This window comes from Anabrus simplex, chromosome 6 (genome assembly GCF_040414725.1).
Source record: "Anabrus simplex isolate iqAnaSimp1 chromosome 6, ASM4041472v1, whole genome shotgun sequence".
NCBI classification, from domain to species: Eukaryota; Metazoa; Arthropoda; class Insecta; order Orthoptera; family Tettigoniidae; genus Anabrus; species Anabrus simplex.
The window spans coordinates 255683823-255703127 of record NC_090270.1 but is presented as its reverse complement, the minus strand read 5'-3'; the positions used below and the strand labels follow the sequence as shown (position 1 = coordinate 255703127).

The window sequence follows — 19305 nt, the reverse complement described above, 5'->3', positions numbered from 1 at the left end:
TCAGATCATTTTTATTTTTATGGATTATGTCACTAATCTCACAAAAGTTGACTGCCATTTGACTTCTAATAATGTTTCCATCTTTGACTGCAAATCGAAATAACATTCCTCAAATTCATCTAGATCAAAATCATGAGGTTCAATGGGGTCATTAACTTCTAATTACGTCAGAATCTCGTTGTATTCCTCTACACCAAGAGTCACCAACCCACGGTCCACAGGGGGTGTTGGTGGTGATTATTGTTTTAAGAGGAAGTACAATTAGGCAACAATCCTCTATATAACACTAACCGGAGAGAGAAAAGGGAAGGAATCTGACACTTCGAAAAATTAAGGTATGGGCCAAAGAAAGACAAGGGCCATATATATAAATAGACATGTGTGTCCATATATTTCATCTTGCAGCCAAAACTAACCACTGCAGACCACTGGTGTTTATGTGTGGCAGTAGCCTCGAGTTCCCCATGGTGCACTACGGTGGTTGCGTGTCGGTAGCTGTGATGGTGTGATAGATATGGGGTTGAAGTTGGCCAGCTACAAAAAATAGACACGTGTTCCTATATTTCACCTTGCAGCCACAACTATCCACCGCAGACTACTGGTGTTCGGGTGTGGTAGTAGCCTCGAGTCTCCCATTCTGCACTATAGTTATTGCATGTTGGTAACTGTAGTGGTGTGGTAGATGTTGGGGGGTTGAAAGTGAACAACTATATACAGTATAAAAATAGATACGTGTGTCTGTATATTTCCACTTGGAGCCACACTGCACTGGTGTTTGTGTGTGGTAGTAACTTCGAGTCTCCCATCTTGTACAATAGCAGTTGTGAGTACGTAGCTGTGGTGGTGTGGAAGTATGGGTGGTTGAAACCGGCCAATTACATATAAAATTAGACGCGTGTGTTTGTATATTTCACCTTGCAGCCACAACTACCTGTCTCAGAACACTGGTGATTGTGTGTGGCGGTAGCCTCGGGTCTCCCATCAGGCACTATGGTGATTGCGTGTCTGTGGCTGTGGTGGTGTGGAAGTTGTGGAGGTTGAAATGGCTGTCTATATATAAAAAGAGAGATGCGTGTCCGTATATTTTACCTTGGAACCACAAATACCCCCAGCAGACGACTGGTGTTTGTGTGTGGTAGTAGCCTCGAGTTTCCCCATCGTACACTTATGGTGGTTGCGTGTCAGTAGCTATGGGGGTTGAAAGTGGCCGACTAGATATAAAAATAAACATGTGTTTTCGTGTATTTCACCCTGCAGCCACAACTACCCACCAAAGACTACTGATGCTTCTGTGTGGTAGTAACTTCGAGTCTCCCGTCGTGCACTATGGTGGTTGCGTGTCGGTAGTTGTAGTGGTATGGGAGATGTGGGGGGTTGAAAGTGGCCGACTACATAAAAATATAGACATGTGTGTACGTATATTCCGCCTTGCAGCCACGACTATCTATCGCAGACCACTGGTTTTTATGCGTGGTAGTAGCCTCAAGTCTCCCATCGTGCACTATAGTGGTTGCATGTCTATAGCCATCGTGGTGTGGGAGACATGGGGACTGAAATTGACCGACTATATATAAAAATATACGTGTGTGTACGTATATTTCGCCTTGCAGCCGCAAATACCCATTGCAGACCATTGGTGTTTGTGTGTTACAGAGGGAGATGTAGGACTTGAAAGTAGCTGACTTTGTCACTGAATGTATTAAAATGAATGAGAATGTACTGGATGGATCAGAGTGAGGATGTACTCTAGAAGGCTGTGATGTGTAGTCCTTGGTTTTGTATATCATCTTTGATTCATCTCCCAGGAGTATGGCAATCTAAGAACCATAACTTTTTTTCTGCTAGAGTAAATCTGTGAGTATTTTCCGTAATTTTTTAGTATAAAGCAGATACTTACTGAAAGAGCTCCTTAACAATATCATTATGGCAGTAATCCTAACCAGTAGAGAAAGAGGAAAATACGTTTCTTTATCAAGAATTCCATTTATCTTAAATGATTTGTCATTTTATTTCAAACGTTTCAATTTCCGGTGAGATTAGCTTATAGTACAACTATCAATATGATTCAATGTCAAACGTTCCACAATTGCGGAGTTTATTTAGAGGATTCCTGTTTCACACATGGTCAGCTCAACATTGCCTTTTCCCGTGTCGGAAAAGCAGAAAATCTGTTTGTGCACTTGCCTGGCAACAAGACATCAAATGCAGCATATAAGAATGTACTTTTATAAAATGACTTAGAATGTAAGATATTTATGTAACTCCCCCCTTCCAACCAAAAAAAGAGAATAAAAACAAGAGGACAAACAGAAAAAGAGTGGTCTTTTAATGCACGTCTTCTGTATTATATAGAGAAAAACACACGGATGTACAAAAAACCAAGCGAAGCGGGTGGTCTTCAGCTAGTAAAAAATATATTTATTTAAAGCAGCACAGTTTACAAAGATAAACAGAACTTACGATTTTTCTTCTTTGGGTGCGTTCTTCATTACCGAAGTTTGGCTACATTCTTGATGAAGTAAGTTCTATCTCCAGTTGTTCCCATCAATGTTTCTGATTCTATTCCTGGCCAGTTTCTTAAGTTTCTCAGCCATGAGTGAATTTTTTGACCCTGGCCTTGTCACCCACATATTTTGTCTTGCTAACAGGAAATGGTCCTTGTCCTTCCTCATAATACGTCCTAAGTACGCTGTCTTCCTCTTCTCGATTGCGCTAACTGGCTCTCTACGCTGTCTTCCTCTTCTTGATTGTGCTAACTGGCTCTCTACGCTGTCTTCCTCTTCTCGATTGCGCTAACTGGCTCTCTACGCTGTCTTCCTCTTCTTGATTGTGCTAACTGGCTCTCTACGCTGTCTTCCTCTTCTTGATTGCGCTAACTGGCTCTCTACGCTGTCTTCCTCTTCTTGATTGCGCTAACTGGCTCTCGATCCTTCTTCGTGCACTTCAGCACTACTGCATCAGATTTGTGATTTGTCCGTGAAATCAGCAGATCTACATCTCAAAGGCTTCCACTCTGCTTATGGTGCTGTTCTTTGGTGTCCACATCTCAGCTCTATAAAGAAGTGCTGAATACACATTGCACTTCACAAATTTATATCTTAACTCCAAGCTCAGGTTCATTTAAGTTGAACATTAGCAGAGATAACACACAACCCTGTCTCACACCCAGCTGTACAAGGGTTACTCATGTTTGAGAGCTTTCAAGCCTCACTGAAGCCTCTTGCTACTGGTATAGATATCTGGTGAAGGTTAGATCTTCACTGTCTAGTCCTTTAATGTCCAGTAAGCACATGAGAAGACTTCCGAGAAAGGAGAGGAGCTGCTCAACTAAGTTGTATGTTCCAAGCTGTCAGTGGAGAGATGGCATGGAATTACATTAGTAGACGAATAAGTTTGAGTGGTGTCTTTAAAAGTAGGAAAGATCACAATATGAAGATAAAGTTAGAATTCAAGAGGACAAATTGGGGCAAATATTAATTTATAGGAACGGGAGTTAGGGAATGGAATAACTTACCAAGGGAGATGTTCAATAAATTTCCAATTTCTTTGCAATCAGTTTAGAAAAGGCTACGAAAACAACAGACAGCGAATCTGCCACCTGGGCAACTGCCCTAAATGCATAACAGTAGTGAGTGATTGATTGATTGATTGATTGATTGATTGATTGATTGATTGATTGATTGATTGATTGATTGATTGATTGATTGATTGATTGATTGATTGATTGATTGATCAGGTCAGAATGTTTGACAAAATCAAAAGCTCTACCATAATCTGTGAACCACGTGTACACATTTTTTGTTTGATTTCTGCAGTTTTGCTGAAGTGCCAGTTACCAAAACAAGGCCTCTTGTGTCGCCAAATTCTTATGGAATCCGAACAGTTCATCACCTACCTCTGTTTCACATTTTCTGTGTATTCTGTTATGGATATTATGGATTACTTTTAAAAAACAGTTTGAGGACTTGGCTCATAAGACTAATCAGTCAGAAATAATTACATTTGTTGGCATCTGGTTTCTTGGGGATTAAAAATATAACGCATAATTTCTCAACCCTTTCTTACAACACACCTTCTCCATGCAAAAATAAACACAAAATGTAGCCTTTGATAAAGCAGAAATACTTAAGAACTCAAGACTTCAAAACAAGAAATACTAAAGATTTAAAATTATATCCTTGATGGATTGTTCTGATGTTTAAGTGTTTTGAAATTATTGTTCTTGGAAGACTTCTTGTATTTAAAATCAGGAAACTTCCATGAAAGTGATCATGATAGGTGGTTTAAAAGCATACTCAACAAGATAACAAACTTCACAAAACTTCAATTTGTTCAGAAATGGAAGGAAAGGACAGGTCGGAAGAAATGAAAAATATAATCCAGACAAAAGCACATCATAGATTCAACTAACAAACTTTAATTTTTCAGTTCAGAATATCTATTAAAATCCAAAAACACCAGCCATAGAAGGCTGTATGAAGGACCAGAACAGTTAAAATAATAAAAATCAATCATAAACATGCCAATTTCTGAACAAAACCCACATCTAAATTCAATGTTTAAAACAGTCTAGTGAATAAAACCCAATTTCACTTAATTAAAAATTCAGCTTTATAATATTACACGAGTGTTCAGCTTCTGTAAGCACATCTCATGAGAAGCCAAGAATCTGACGAGCAGAACTCCTGTTACAGCAAAATAATTCACTACTCAAAATTTCATCTTTTGTTAGGACTATGAAACAGACTAGCTTCAAAGACTCATCTAATTAGTGAGGAATTATTTTTGGAGTTAAAATTACAAAATCACTGGAACAGGTCTGCCTTTTCGTTCATTTCTGTTACGATGAAGAAAATTCATTTTTGAGATAAACAACTTTGATTTAACTAAAATATCTTCTCATCATTAAAAATCTACAGACTTTTTTTATTTAAGATTCTCTTTTGCACAATAATAATAATAATAATAATAATAATAATAATAATAATAATAATAATAATAATAATAATAATAATAATAATAATAATAATAATAATAATGTCATTGTTGTTGTTGTTATTATTATTATCATCATTGTGACATAGCACTCTAATGCTAGTAAAATTGTCAACTGTGGGTTAGTGTACTCCTCCCTGATACATTACAGACCCCACATCAGGGTCCATACAGCTAGCAAACTGAGAAGTATTATTAATTATGTGCTTTCTATTATCTTCATTTCTTAAAATGTTTTATAGAAAAGCTTTACTGGTTTTCCTAGCTCTATTGCATAGCATATTATTATAATACAAAAATTTTACACCATCAACCACCAGCCAGCCTTTCCCCCTGCAGTGCTTTCATACAAGGACCTGAGACCATCTTCATAGACCTTAATAAAGTAGCACATTCTAGTGACCACTGCTATTTCACTGACTGATGATGTGTTGAGAAAATGTTGCAAATTACAAATATTACACACATCACTTCTTCAAGAACTTCCTCAGAAATTTCTGGCATTGAGAAAGTAGAAGCAATGCTTGTAGTACTACCCATGAGATGTCACCATGATATAAATTAATGATTGTATGAAGTATTATGTCTTATAAACTGTAGGCAGAGTCAAACCTCATATTAAAATATAGTATTCTAAAAATCACGTAAGAAACTTGGAGGAGAAATTAAATTTGATATTCAGAGAACATCCAGCACACAGGTTCTGTCGTACACTTTTAAAATAAACAATTTCCCATGAGTTATCAGTGCAACATTGTCTCATCACATAATTATGGTGTAAACAAAGGCTGTTCCTCATCTCTACCTTGGAAAAGCACATCAGGAGGACGTTGTGTTCGTCCTGCCCCGAGCAGGAAGCCAGCCAACCAGAGACATCTGCCAAAGCTTGAGAAGGGGAATATTCATCTCACACATATTTACAAAACAATTTCCCTTCCTCATTAACAGGCAAGAATGATGATTCAACAAGCTTGTTCCTTGTATCTCACTCGCCACCAGACACTGTCACCTCACGCCACGTCGTGGTGGTCGTCGTTGCATCCGAAGCTAAAGGCGTATCCAGACTGTCGGATCGGGCAGGTGATGGAGGGGGCGAGGACGAGGCAACTGTCACCGAACTCTCTCCCTCTCCTTCGCTGGCCTCCTCCTCAGGGATGGTAGAGGTGGTTGTGTCCGAGGACTGGTGGTGTAGCGCTGCATCCTGCTGTCGCAGAGAGCTGCTTCCTCCTTCTGGACTGACATCCTCTCCTTAAAGACATAGGAGAATATTCTGATGAGTATAATTTAAATAAAATGTATATAAATTAAAGGGAATCCTCCATATTAATATTTTTTAAAAGCAAGAGGTGAAGTCTGGCATAACACAGAATCTAAACAATTATGTTGTTGGTTTTACTAGTTTTTACAGTTTTTGTAAAGGCTGAGGTGTTGGAATTTTGTACCAGAGGAGTTCTTTACATGCCAGTAAATCTACCAACACAAGGCTGGCATATCTGAGCCTACTTCATTTTGTATTTTTTAGTATGGAGGCATTAAATGGCTATCATCACTAGGCAAGACTAAACATGATATCTTGGAATTTTTGAAATGACCTTTACCTATCATTTTTATTTTAGATAATGATTTTTAGCATTTCAAGTAATTTGCCATTTAGCTTGCAAATAAATTCATTGATTCTTAATATTCTCATCGCTAAGCCTCGACAAAAATGTACATTAAGTTAAGAGTGTCTGAGTAAACTCCATCTTTACAATACTTTAAAAAAATCTTCATTCCTTTTTTATAATGAATTAAAAAAGGAAAAATAAAATAAAAGTATTAAAAAAGGAATAATGATTTTTTAAGTATTGTAAAAGTAGAGTTTACTCAAACACTCTTAAAACTTGTTCAAGGTTGACTATACAGATTAATTATGTTCATTTCTTGTGGTGAAAAAGTACATCTTTGTATTTAATGAAAAAAAAAAAAAACCACTTCAGGAGCACTTAAAAAAATACCTGTGTTTAATTTGGAATTTTTTTTACGAGTTGCTTTATGGAAAATTCTAAATTCCCAAGGAGGGAATTAGATATTTTTCACCAATAGAGCATGTCAAAAACATATCAGATGTAAGGCTTTTCAGGCATTTGCTCTATTAACCAGCGTTTTGTCTTAGGTCTGACACTAGACTCGTCAGAGTGGGATGTGTCCATAGTTCAGTTGCTTTGTGTCGTACTGACACAGATGGGTCTTATGGCAACAATGGAACAGGAAAGGGCTAGGAGAAGAAGGGAAGCGGTCGTGGCCTTAATTAAAGTACAGCCCCAGCATTTTCCCATGTATGCAAGTATGTATGTATGTATGTATGTATGTATGTATGTATGTCTACCCCGTACTCGTGTTTCCTACACCAGTCTTCGGTTGTATCTCTACTAAATTTCTAAACAAGCAATCTGCAGCATTCTTCCAGAAGTATGTCAATGTAAAAGAAGCCTTGAGAGAAGAAAGTGAAATTATATTTCGTTGCAGCATTCTTCCACTGTGGTTCCCACCTCAGAAGCCACTTCTTCCAAGGCATTGTTTTAACGATACTTGTAGTATATGGGATGCTTAGGATCTGACTTTTTTCCCCTATAAATTTCAACCAGTTGTAGAGTCTTTTCTTCATTTCACTCCATAGTTCAATCAAGAGTAAGTATTTATCTCATGAGTGTTGACAGTCAACTGCGCGTATGGTAGAATGCTCATTGTCCCATCCACTGCTTGTGCTACAGCATGGCGTTTCATCCAAAATCTGACAGCAGCATGGATAATGCCACACTGTGAACTGTGCCTTGATGTGTGGGCGAGCATGTTGCAAAACTCCAACCATATATGTACATTCAGTCTTTGGTGTGGCACTCGGCAAATGTATGTACCCGCCTTTAGAGTTATCAAGAAAAAACAAAAACAAACAGATATTCATGCATTCTCAGGCGTTACCACACAAAGTTACAAACTGACATCATAAAAATTATAAATGCACAGCAAATTGAGACAAAAATCTATTTTGTTTCTTAAAATATTCACTCCGGTGGACTACTGTAGAAGTTCGACCATCATGATATCTAGTGGTTATCTTGTGAGTGAGTAGTTACTAGTCATGTCACAAGATGTCAGGAGCAATTAGCTAGAAGGTAAAGGTTCGAGTGCCCTTTGCGTTTCATCATTTGCATCATAACTACTGTTCACTGCCAACGTATTAACACTTCAACGCATTGTGGTACCGTATTTCATAATGCATGGGAAACTGTATACCACTGACGAAGCTCTTATCCTCATTTTGGGCAGTAACTTTGTAGAAAATGAAGACAGGAAAGATTTAACTCTGCCAATGCTGTATCCAAAGACATGGATTAAAAACAAAAGGATGGGCAGCTTTGCATGACTGAAAATAACTGAAATATATATGTACAGACTGCACTTTTTTTTTTTTTAATCATCCTGTCGTGTCTTACCATCGTGAATAAATGTGAGTGAGAAAGTGGAGAGCAGAAGGTATCCCATACCAGCCGGAATGACCAGCTGCCCTAAGCACTCATCAAGGCCACGTGTCTGTCCTCACTTCACCAGAGTAAAAAGGTTAACACATACACGCCTGAGATTATTTAGATTTGTCATGGACAATTAGGGCTTTGAGCTACATAACAGGGAAGTATCTGAAGCCCACCCTTTCCCATTCAATCCTAAAATTCCAGCTTTCACTAAAATAACAATGGCATATCTCCTTCTCTTTAAGAAATCAGTTAATCTTTTCACCTGTAAGTATTCAGAATCAGTTGTGTGGATACCTTGAACTGTGTAATCCTGAACATAAGATCATCAAAAGCCTTGTTAATTCATGTAATGATTTTATACCTTTATAACTAGGCTTCATTCAGCAAAATTGTATAATATAAACACTGAATAATTATGCACGGAAAACAAACAAGAATGCCCCATAAAATAAGATCACTGAGCAGAGAAGCTTTGGCTAACAATGACTATGGCTTTACCCTCGCTTTAAAGCTCTCCATTTGGTTTGTGGTGGGCTGGTCCCAAAATCGGCTGTCCCGAGAATGGTTTCCTGTGGTTTTCCATTATCCTCACTAAGGCGAATGCTGGAACGGTTCCTTTTATAGGCCATGACCACTCCCCCTCTCACCTTCTCCGCACCTCAAACCACTGCAACACATCTCCAGGCCTGAAAGATAGCATCACCCTCTAGGACGCCCGCCATATCCCTGCCGAAGCTTCTCTGCTCAGTGAGTTGTGAACAAAAGACCATCGGAAAACTTGTATTGGGATGTGACAATCTAACGTGCTGCCACCAAGATTAAATGCATGGAGTCACTGTTGCTAGGCAAAGTACATAAGACAGGTAGAGAACACAATTCAAGGAGACATTTTACGTCCAGGGCGTAGGGAGCCGTTTTTTGTGTCTGTGCGCAATGCCCAGCAAAATCTACAGCATGCAGAGATCTGAAATTTTGAACATAGGTAGATGGAAGGGGGTCCGAATGCACCTCAAAGCCGGAATTTTCATTTTCACTTTCATTGGTGAGTTATGAACGAAAAACCACAGGAAAAAGTGTATTGGGATATGACAATCCAACGTCCTGTCACCAAGATTAAATGCACAGAGTCACTGTTATTAGGCAACGTACATAAGACAGGTAGAGAACACAATTCAAGGAACCATTTTACGTCCAGGGCGTAGGAAGCCGTTTTTGGTCTTATATGGTGTCAGGGCATATGCCGCTGTTGATGGTGATTCGTCCGTCGGATCGGGACGTAAAGTCTTGAGCTATTCGAGAGGAGTGGGCTATGTGCTGGCGCTGGGTTTCATCCTCTTCATTCTTACTATCATATATCATGTCATTCATTTCATCTCATTAACTCATCTGATTAGGTTGACATCATGAAAGTCATCCGGCCGTAAAAACTCGCTACGAAGATCCATCTCACTTCTTATCCATAGAGAAAGGGGACAAGGGTTGGACATGTATACATTTAGAGGAAACATATAGGACACAAGATAGACGATAATAATAAGCAAGGAATAATACATATATCAGTCAAGATGCCATTTTAAGTCCGTGAAATAGGAAGCCATTTTCCTTCAATCTATGATGTCTGTCTGTCTATGTTCATTGTGCAATGCCCAGCCAAATCCACGGCAAACAAAGGTCTAAAATGTTTGTCACAGGTGGGCACAGGTTTTCACCTAAGACGCATGGCTGTATCTAAGAGCAATTCTTGCACCAAGACATGAAGCTGTCAATGTCATCAACAAGCAACCCTCACAAGAATTATCCGGTTTTCTATAAATTGAAAAGTCTATCGACACGACATGTCATACAGATGAGGCTGTCAACTACATGACACAGATTTTGAACAATTTGGAGTCACCTGGAGCACCCTCGAACATCTTAGGGTGGACGATTGTGGCACCAATTATCCTTCTCAGGAATATGAATCCTTCCCTCTGCAATGAACACGGCTATGAAACTGATGATGAATATTATTGAAGCCACCATCATGACTGAGCATGCCGCGGGCAAAGTAGTATTCCTCGGACTCTAAGTCCATTGAGTAGGAAGCCATTTTCGGTCCGCGACACAAGAAGCCACCAGCCCATAATATTCAGAAGTGTTTGTGTGTATATGTGCGAAGCCCAGTCAAATCTACGACACACAGAGATCTGAAATTTTGACATAGGACAATCGCGTAAAGTTGTAGGACTCCATCTTCGAAAATGGTGCTTTTGTCATTGTCAACTGTACGTGGATTGTTCAAGAGTTCGAAAGGCAAACACAATACAATATACATCTTACCTCCAAATGGAAGGACATTAATATACTTTATTCCAAAGCTCTATAAGGAAACAATATATTTTGTATTATATAACATGGTCTTTAACATAGATATTATTTGTACCATCCATTAACCCGGTATGTTAAGCATTGAAAGTAACAATATAATAAAAATAAAATAATGTATTTCATGCTATTTATGTCAAAATGATGTGAGTTAATAAATATAATGTTTAATTTGCTTTTAAATAAATAGTTTAGAAACATCTAACAGTTGAATTAATAAACACAGGCAAAGCCGCAGGCACATGCTAGTTGGTATTATAAGTGTTTTTAAAAGTAGGCTGATGCTTGTTGTTTAAAGGGGCCTAACATCGAGTAGGAAAGATCACAATACGAAGATATAGTTGGAAGGTAACATAGGTGAAAACATAATTAACTATTAAAACAACACAGACGATGATGCAGTGAAAACCTATTCAGACATCATTAACATTATTAAAGGACAAATTGGGGCAAATATTCATTTATAGGAAGACGAGTTAGAGATTGGAATAATATTTACCATGAGAGATGTTTGATAAGTTATCAAATTCTTTGAAATTATTTAAGAAAAGTCTAGGTAAACAACAGATAGGGAATCTGCCACCTGAGCGACTGGCCTAAGTGCAGATCAATGGTGATTGATACTCCATTACAATAGTCCTTTCCTGCACTACAGCATGTTCCACTTACTTTTAGGCATGCATTTCACTATTTTCCCTTATCAAAATTATCTTACAAATGTTTCTGTATCACTCTGTTCCTTCAGAAATTCCAACACAAAATAGTAAAATGTAGGATGATGCTTGCTTACAATGATATATATAAATGATTGTGATAGCTTCCACTTATATTGTTAGTGCACTGATGATTTATGATTCTACATGACGACGGCCTAACGAGGCAGTATTGACTGCCTGTGGTTAGTTTTGCAATTTTGTATTTTCAGGATAAAGTTATTCAGGATCAGCAGCTCAGAACCACACATTTGGGGAAAATGTATCACAATTTGGAAATGTTCACTCTGGAAAATTATATGGAATGGTTACATCACACAGAATCTACTAAGGACCCACTGCTTCAATTGCAGAATGAAAATACTGATGCAATATTGTCATTGCATCTCACTTCATAATGTACTAACCATTTGAATGATAGGTCATTTTGAGTAATTAAAAGAATTAAGAAAACTTAAAAGCATCATTTCATAGAAAAATATGGGCACTTTTGGTCTTCTATATACTGAAAATTATATGAGAGTTCTGGACTTCTGTGGTTTGAATTTTCAAAATTAATATTTTAGGCACATTATCGTTATTTTAACTGTTGTTCTTGTTTTCCTCACTGTTGCAGAAATAATAGTGGCTTCATTCTATCTTCTCTTATGTGTCATACAAATGAAGAATATAGGTAGTAAAAAGAGAAAAAGATGGAGCTTTCAAAAATGTAAATCAGGAAATAGTTATTTGGGGATGTTCTCTTCAGAGATTGTAACTGCTGACATTCTTGTGACATACAGCACAATTTATTTACCACTAAAATAGATATAAATAAACCAACTCACCGCATGGCCTCAAAACCAGGTACAAGAGCAAGTCTGACAGTGAGATGATGCCGATCACTTTATCATCATCATCCACAACTACCAGCCTATGGACCTGCAACAAATTAAAAGGCACATTCATCAAAGGGATGTATCATACATACATACATACATACATACATACATACATACATACATACATTGATTTTTAAGAATGTTCAAACCATAAAAATTGGTTCTTATATAGGTACTAATTGATTGCCCGAAGTTATCAAAAATTCTTGCAAGATATTACCAGCTTTCAAATCAAATCAAAATCTCTTTATTTGCAAACTAGCAAGGTACCCGTGCTTTGCTACGGTATTATACTGAAATTTATAATTGAATGCTTATTGTTTTAGATATATAATCCGCCGAAATTCGCAATCTGACTCGTTTTCTGCGAGAATCCGCCAAAATTCGCGATCTGACTCGTTTCCTAATAGATTACGGCAAGTCTCCCTCCATTTTTCAATCTTTCTTTCCAGCAATCGATTTCGTACTTCCCGGGCTAGGTCCAGGTATTCCACCCGGTCAGTTGCGTCCCTAAATCTTTGCCATCGTTCCCTATAAGCATTTTTAATATGGATCAAATCCTTCAGGAGATCCGGCGTGGTGTCGTCTTGGTGCCTTGGCGGTTCTGAACCCACAGCCGGACTGCATTCTTAGTCATTACCCGTCCAGGACCCGTTTCCAGCGCGGTCCGCACATTTGACGACGGTCCAGAACATTATTATTATTATTATTATTATTATTATTATTATTATTATTATAGATGTTCTGGACCCAAGAGCAAGATGCAAGACCGCTACCTGGCGGTAAATTACATCTGCTGCCACTGTCATTGTTGAGAATGTGACCAGCACCATTGTCGCGCGTAGGCAAGTGTGGGGGATTTCCTTTTTTTTGCTAGGGGCTTTACGTCGCACCGACACAGATAGGTCTTATGGCGACGATTGGATAGGAAAGGCCTAGGAGTTGGAAGGAAGCGGTCGTGGCCTTAATTAAGGTACAGCCCCAGCATTTGCCTGGTGTGAAAGTGGGAAACCACAGAAAACCATCTTCAGGGTGGGGGATTTCTGGCCATACGATTGATATACTTCCGTGCATTATTGACCTTATTATAGAGGTGAACAATTTGACGGTCAATCTCATTCCTATCGTTTATTTCAAATGTGTTTAAATGTATATATTTATGACAGGAGAAGGTACTGTAATCTAAGAACGTTCTCCGAAGGGAAAGATGGCTCTTGAAAACGAACCAAGGAAAGATTAAAAATGATCGGTTTATGATCAGAATAAGTACATCGAAAATCTACAGCCTGTTTCCAGTCATTCGACAGGGTCAGGAATGGAATGAATAAAGCCCCCATCTAGCGGCGACAATTGGAATTGTGCTGGCAGCCGAAACCTGTCGCACTCCTCTGGGGCAATGATTAATGGATGAGAAATGAAATGAAATTATATTGGACAGTGTTGCTGGAATGAATGATGACAGGGAAAACCGGAGTATCCGGAGAAAAACCTGTCCCACCTCCGTTTTGTCCAGCGAATGTCACATGGAGAGACCGGGATTTGAACCACGGAACCCAGCTGCGAGAGGCCGCCGCGCTGCCGCCTGAGCAACAGAGGCTCCTTATAAATACATTATGAACAGTAAAATCAATTGGTCTCAACTCCTTTTACACCCCACCGCCGTTAAGGTTATTTACCGCCCCCCCCCCCGCCAAAAAAACTAAAAAGGCGTGTTTCTTTATGTTTAAAGGAGATGCCAAACACCGTTGTTTACGTCTATTACCTTCAGTTTTCAGATGAAAGTAATTCACTTTTTTCACTTTCACACTCCTCCCCCCCCCCCCTCAAGTGAATTTTTCGGCAAAAAATACTTGTTTCTTTAATAGTAAAGGATCTTCTAAATACCAATTATCACGACTGTAACTTCTTCAGTTTTTGATTTATGTGTCCTCATGAAAGGAATTCAACTCCTTTTCACTCACGCCTCCCACGATGATCCCCCCACAAAACGGGCTTTTCTTTGTCTTTAAAGGAGATCCAAATACCAATTTTCACGTCTGTAGACCCTAACAACTTTAGTTTTTATTAGATGTAAGTATTCTCACACAATTAATTCAATTAATTTTTCAATTCTTTCACCTCCCCCCTCCCCATTCATTGGATTTTCCGAGAATTCGTGCTTCTTTACTTTTAAAGCAAATTCCAAACATCAAATTTCTCGTCTGTAACATCTTCATTTTTGAGATAACAGTAGCCTAATTAAAAGAATTCAACACCATTTTCAGTCACTTTTACCACCACCACCAACCCCCTCCCCTCCACCCAAATGCTATATCTGAAAACTAAAAATACATGTTTCCTTATTTTTATAGAGATAAAAATACCATTTTTCACTTCTGTCACATGTTATGTTTCTTGAGATATACTGTATAATTTCTCATTTTAAAATTTAACCCCCTTTTTAGTTCCCCTTAAGAGGAGTTTCCAAAAACAAATCGCCTATGTTTCTTTACATTTACAGGAGATTCCAAATATCACTTTTTACGTCTGTAACATTCTACATTTCTCAGATATTCTGTAGATACTGTCTTTCAAAAAATTCACCCAAATATGTCACTCCTGTTTAACCACCATTAATTGGATTTTCCCAAAACAAAAAATACCTGTTTCTTTATTTTTAAAGGAAATCCCATATACAAATTTTCAGTTCTGTAATATCTTCAGTTTCTGAGATATATGTATCCTCATTAAAGGCATTCAACCCATTATTCACCCTTTTACACCCCTCCTATTGGGATTTTCCGAAAACAAAAAAATATGTTTCTTTATTTTTAAAGGAGATTCAAAATATCAATTTTCACATCTGTAAACGTTTAAAATTTTAGGATGTAGATACACTCATTTTAAAAATTCACTCCCCCTTTCACCCCCCATTATTTGGATTTTCCAAAAATGAAAAATACCTGTTTCTTTATTATTTTAAAGTAGATCCCAAATACTAATTTTCAGGTCTGTAATATCTACAGGTTCTGAAATATAATTATCCTCATTAAAGGCATTCAACACATTTTCACCCTTTTACAGCCTTCCTATTGGGATTTTCCGAAAACAAAAATATACTTGTTTCTTTATTTTTAAAGGAGATTCTAAATACTAATTTTTTACATCTATAAACTTTAAAAGTTTTGTGATATAGATACACTCATTTTAAAAATTCACCCCCTCTCACCCCCCATTAATTGGATTTTTCAAAAACAAAAAAATACGTATTTCTTTATTTTTAAAGGAGATCCAAAACACCAATTTTCAGGTCTGTAATATATTCAGATTCTGAGATATAAGTATTCTCATTAAATGCATTTAACCCATTTTTCACCCCTTTCCACCTTTCCTATTGGGATTTTCCGAAAACAAAAACGTACGCGTTTCTTTATTTTTAATGAAGATTCTAAATACCTATTTTTACATCTGTAAACTTTCAAAGTTTTGAGATATAGATACCCTGATTTTAAAAATTCACCCCCCTTTTCACACTCCCATTAATTGGATTTTCCAAAAACAAAAAAATACGCGTTTCTTTATTTTTAAAAGAGATCAATAGTACCCATTTTCAGGTCTGTAATATCTTCAGTTTCTGAGATATAAGTACCGGTATCCTGATTAAAGGCATTCAACCCCTTTTTCACCCTTTTTCACCCTTTTTCACCCCTCCTTTTGGGATTTTCTGAAAACAAAAAAATACGTATTTCCTTATTTTTAAAGAAGATTCTAAATACTAATTTTTACATTTGTAAACTTTTAAAGTTTTGAGATATAGATTCACTCATTTTAAAATTTCACCCCCCTTTTCATCCCCTTAGTGACGGAATATCCAAAAATCCTTTCTTAGCGAGCACCTACATCTTAATATGAATGTATCCCCAAAATTTCATTTCATTATGTCCAGTAGTTTTGGCTCGGCGATGATGAATCAGTCAGCCAGTCAGTCAGGACAAACTATTTTATATATATAGATGAGGTGTCTACCTCGGTGGCAAATGGTACACTAAAATACATTATTGTCAAGCACTAAATATTAAATTAACAAGAGAAGAAAATTTTCCTATAATACAATATTATACAATTTACGCTAACAATGTTTTCTATTAAACACACAGCTCATCCTTAATAAATTTATATTGTTTACAAAATTCTACTTATAATATCTCCTGTACTACTTACAAATTTAGTCAACTGATATACAGTATTGTACCGGTTACGACCTGTACATGAGTATTTTTTGAGTATAAATGACAGTTAATTATCACACGTAATGTTCTGAGTACGCCTGGTTTGTTTTCCCGTCAGCGGGGCAAGCAAGCAAGTGAAGGACAGCTGTGAGCTGTGACATAGCCACAGGGGCTAGCTAGACCGCCCGCCCGTCACACCACGTGTTCCCAGCCTGGACTCGTATATTCTAGATTCCACGTCACGTTTTCCAGAGTGTTCGACGGGGAAAATTTTGTAACTCCCGTAATAATTATGCTAGCGGCTTGAGCGATATGTCATCTTGTTTGGGATCACCTGAACGTCGCAATGCTCGAGTTTCAAGTAAATCCATCGAGGGATTCAGGAGATATTCAGTCAAGCCGTATTGTGACGTAGACGTCCCGGATCGAATAAAAGGAGGGCCCACTGTAGCCTGTTCACTCAGTTACAGCTGAGTAGTCAGCGTGGACACTCTCGCTGCTACTATCGTCGTGTAGCGACAGTCCCGACGAGGAACTCTGTAATTTTCTAAGTATTCATAAAGTGAACTTGTATTTTTTTTCCGAGTGTGGGAGAACGAATTCTTCTAAGTATTCTCAAGTGGACTTGCAATATTTCGAGTGTTAAAGAACATTTTCTAAGTCTTCATAATTGAACTTACAATATTTACGGGTGTTCGAGACTGGAATTTTTCCAATTATTCATGAATTGGACTTGTATTATTTACGTGTGTTAAAGAACGGATTCTTCATAAACTGAACCTGCAATATTTGCGAGTGTTAAGAGACTCATTCCTCTAATAAACAGTGATTTATAAACTTTGCTAGTGATGATCTCTGAATGTGCTCTAAGTTCCCGTAAGCATAAATTTGTGATTTTGCCGGTACTGGTTTAAAGACTTATAAACTTTGCCGGTGATGAACTCTAATTTCATTCAACGTCTTTAAAATATAAATTTAGGATTTCACCTGTGTTTATTCAAAGACTTGGATACCTTGCCAGTGATAGACTATAAATTTATTCATGTGGATGGACTTGTGTTTTTCATCCATATTCACTCAAGGACTTGTACATTCGCCAGTGTTGATTCAAAGAGTTATAAATTTTGCCAGTGATAGACTGTAAATTTATTCATGTGGATGGATTTATGTTTTTCGTACATGTTCGCTCAAAGACTTGTACATTCGCCAGTGTTGATTCAAAACTTTATAAATTTCGCCAGTGATAGACTATAAATTTACTCTTGTGGATGGACTTGTGTTTTTCGTCCATGTTCACTCAAAGACTTGTACATTCGCCAGTGTTGATTCAAAACTTTATAAATTTCGCCAGTGGTAGACTATAAATTTACTCTTGTGGATGGACTTGTGTTTTTCGTCCATGTTCCCTCAAAGACTTGTACATTCGCCAGTGTTGATTCAAAACTTTATAAATTTCGCCAGTGATGAACTTTAAATCTATTCAGATTTTCATGTGGATGGACTTATGTTTTTCGTACATGTTCATTCAAAGACTTGTACCTTCGCCAGTGATGAACTTTAAATTTGGTCATAGTTTCATGAGAAGGGACTTGTGTTTTTTTTGCCAGTATTTATTCAGAGACGAAGACTTTTGCTAGTGGTGAATCCTCGTATAAAGAGACATATCATTTTATGAGTGTTAAATTTTGAAAGTCTTGACGAATAATAACCAGTGACTTCGCTAATAGGTTAATCACCCAAGGTTTTTATGAACTCAGATTTATCAGTACAGCGAGTGACCTTGGAGACATCAACCCTCTCAGTCACATGGGACTGAGGTAGTAAATGATTATCTGCAACATCACCAGGATCATCGGGGTTCAACCTGGGCCTCGAAAGTTCGAGGCCTCTCTACCTTCTACCAACCCAGACAGTCCAGCCGCTTCTGTACGGAGTCCCTGGAATCTTCTGGAACGTGTTCCAACCTGCTCGGCTTGGTGAACTGGAGAATCTGAGCCATATTATAGGACTATGTGGAAGACAACTTATATCTACCTGGAGGTGATGTGCAATTTCATGTCTTATATGGATAAACTCATGTTCAGTCAGAGTCAAAGTTTTCTTGTAGATAGGACCCTACCGCCTGTACCGAGCCCTAGCTACTAGTCACTTAGTTTTAGCCCTGAGAACTATATTCTTGCTTACTTTAAAATATAATCTGAGAGTCGGGCTCTTTTACCGGTACAGTATGTGGAATTACTTCAAATGATACTACATGACTGGTATAAGATTAATATTTATATTGCATTTATTTACTTATTTACTTTCTTTTTTTTTTTTTTTACCCGTTCTGGAACCTAAGTAGCATAACGACCTGCTGCGTCTTAACCAAAGCCCCTTTTGCCACCACTTTTCAGAGTTCCTGAAGGGCCTTCACAGCTACCGTAGCGGTCCCAGGACCCTCGAAGTCCCCACTGTACTTCTTTCCATCCATACAGTATCTGAGTATTGTACGAACTTCAGATGGGAGGGCACTTTACCAACAAAAACAAGAAACTGGACATTGCAATGTGTGTAGGCCTACTTTTAATTTTGTATCTTTTAATATGATTTATACATGACTTGTGTCAGAATCAACATTCAAAAAATA

General features: G+C 37.7%; 1 protein-coding gene across 4 annotated transcripts in view; it reads right to left on the bottom strand.

Moving 5' to 3' along the window:
• Positions 1-4397: 4397 nt before the first annotated feature.
• LOC136876412 (5'-AMP-activated protein kinase subunit gamma-1) overlaps positions 4398-19305 on the bottom strand; it is a 1375241-nt gene continuing 1360333 nt past the window's right edge. For all 4 annotated transcript variants that reach the window (XM_067150367.2, XM_067150365.2, XM_067150366.2 and 1 more), the window contains 2 exons: positions 12415-12508; positions 4398-6243 (listed from right to left, as the gene is read on the bottom strand). In XM_067150367.2, coding sequence (XP_067006468.1) covers positions 5981-6243; positions 12415-12508 — 357 coding nt within the window. In that variant the 3' untranslated portion in view covers positions 4398-5980. The remainder of the gene's footprint in view (positions 6244-12414; positions 12509-19305) is intronic.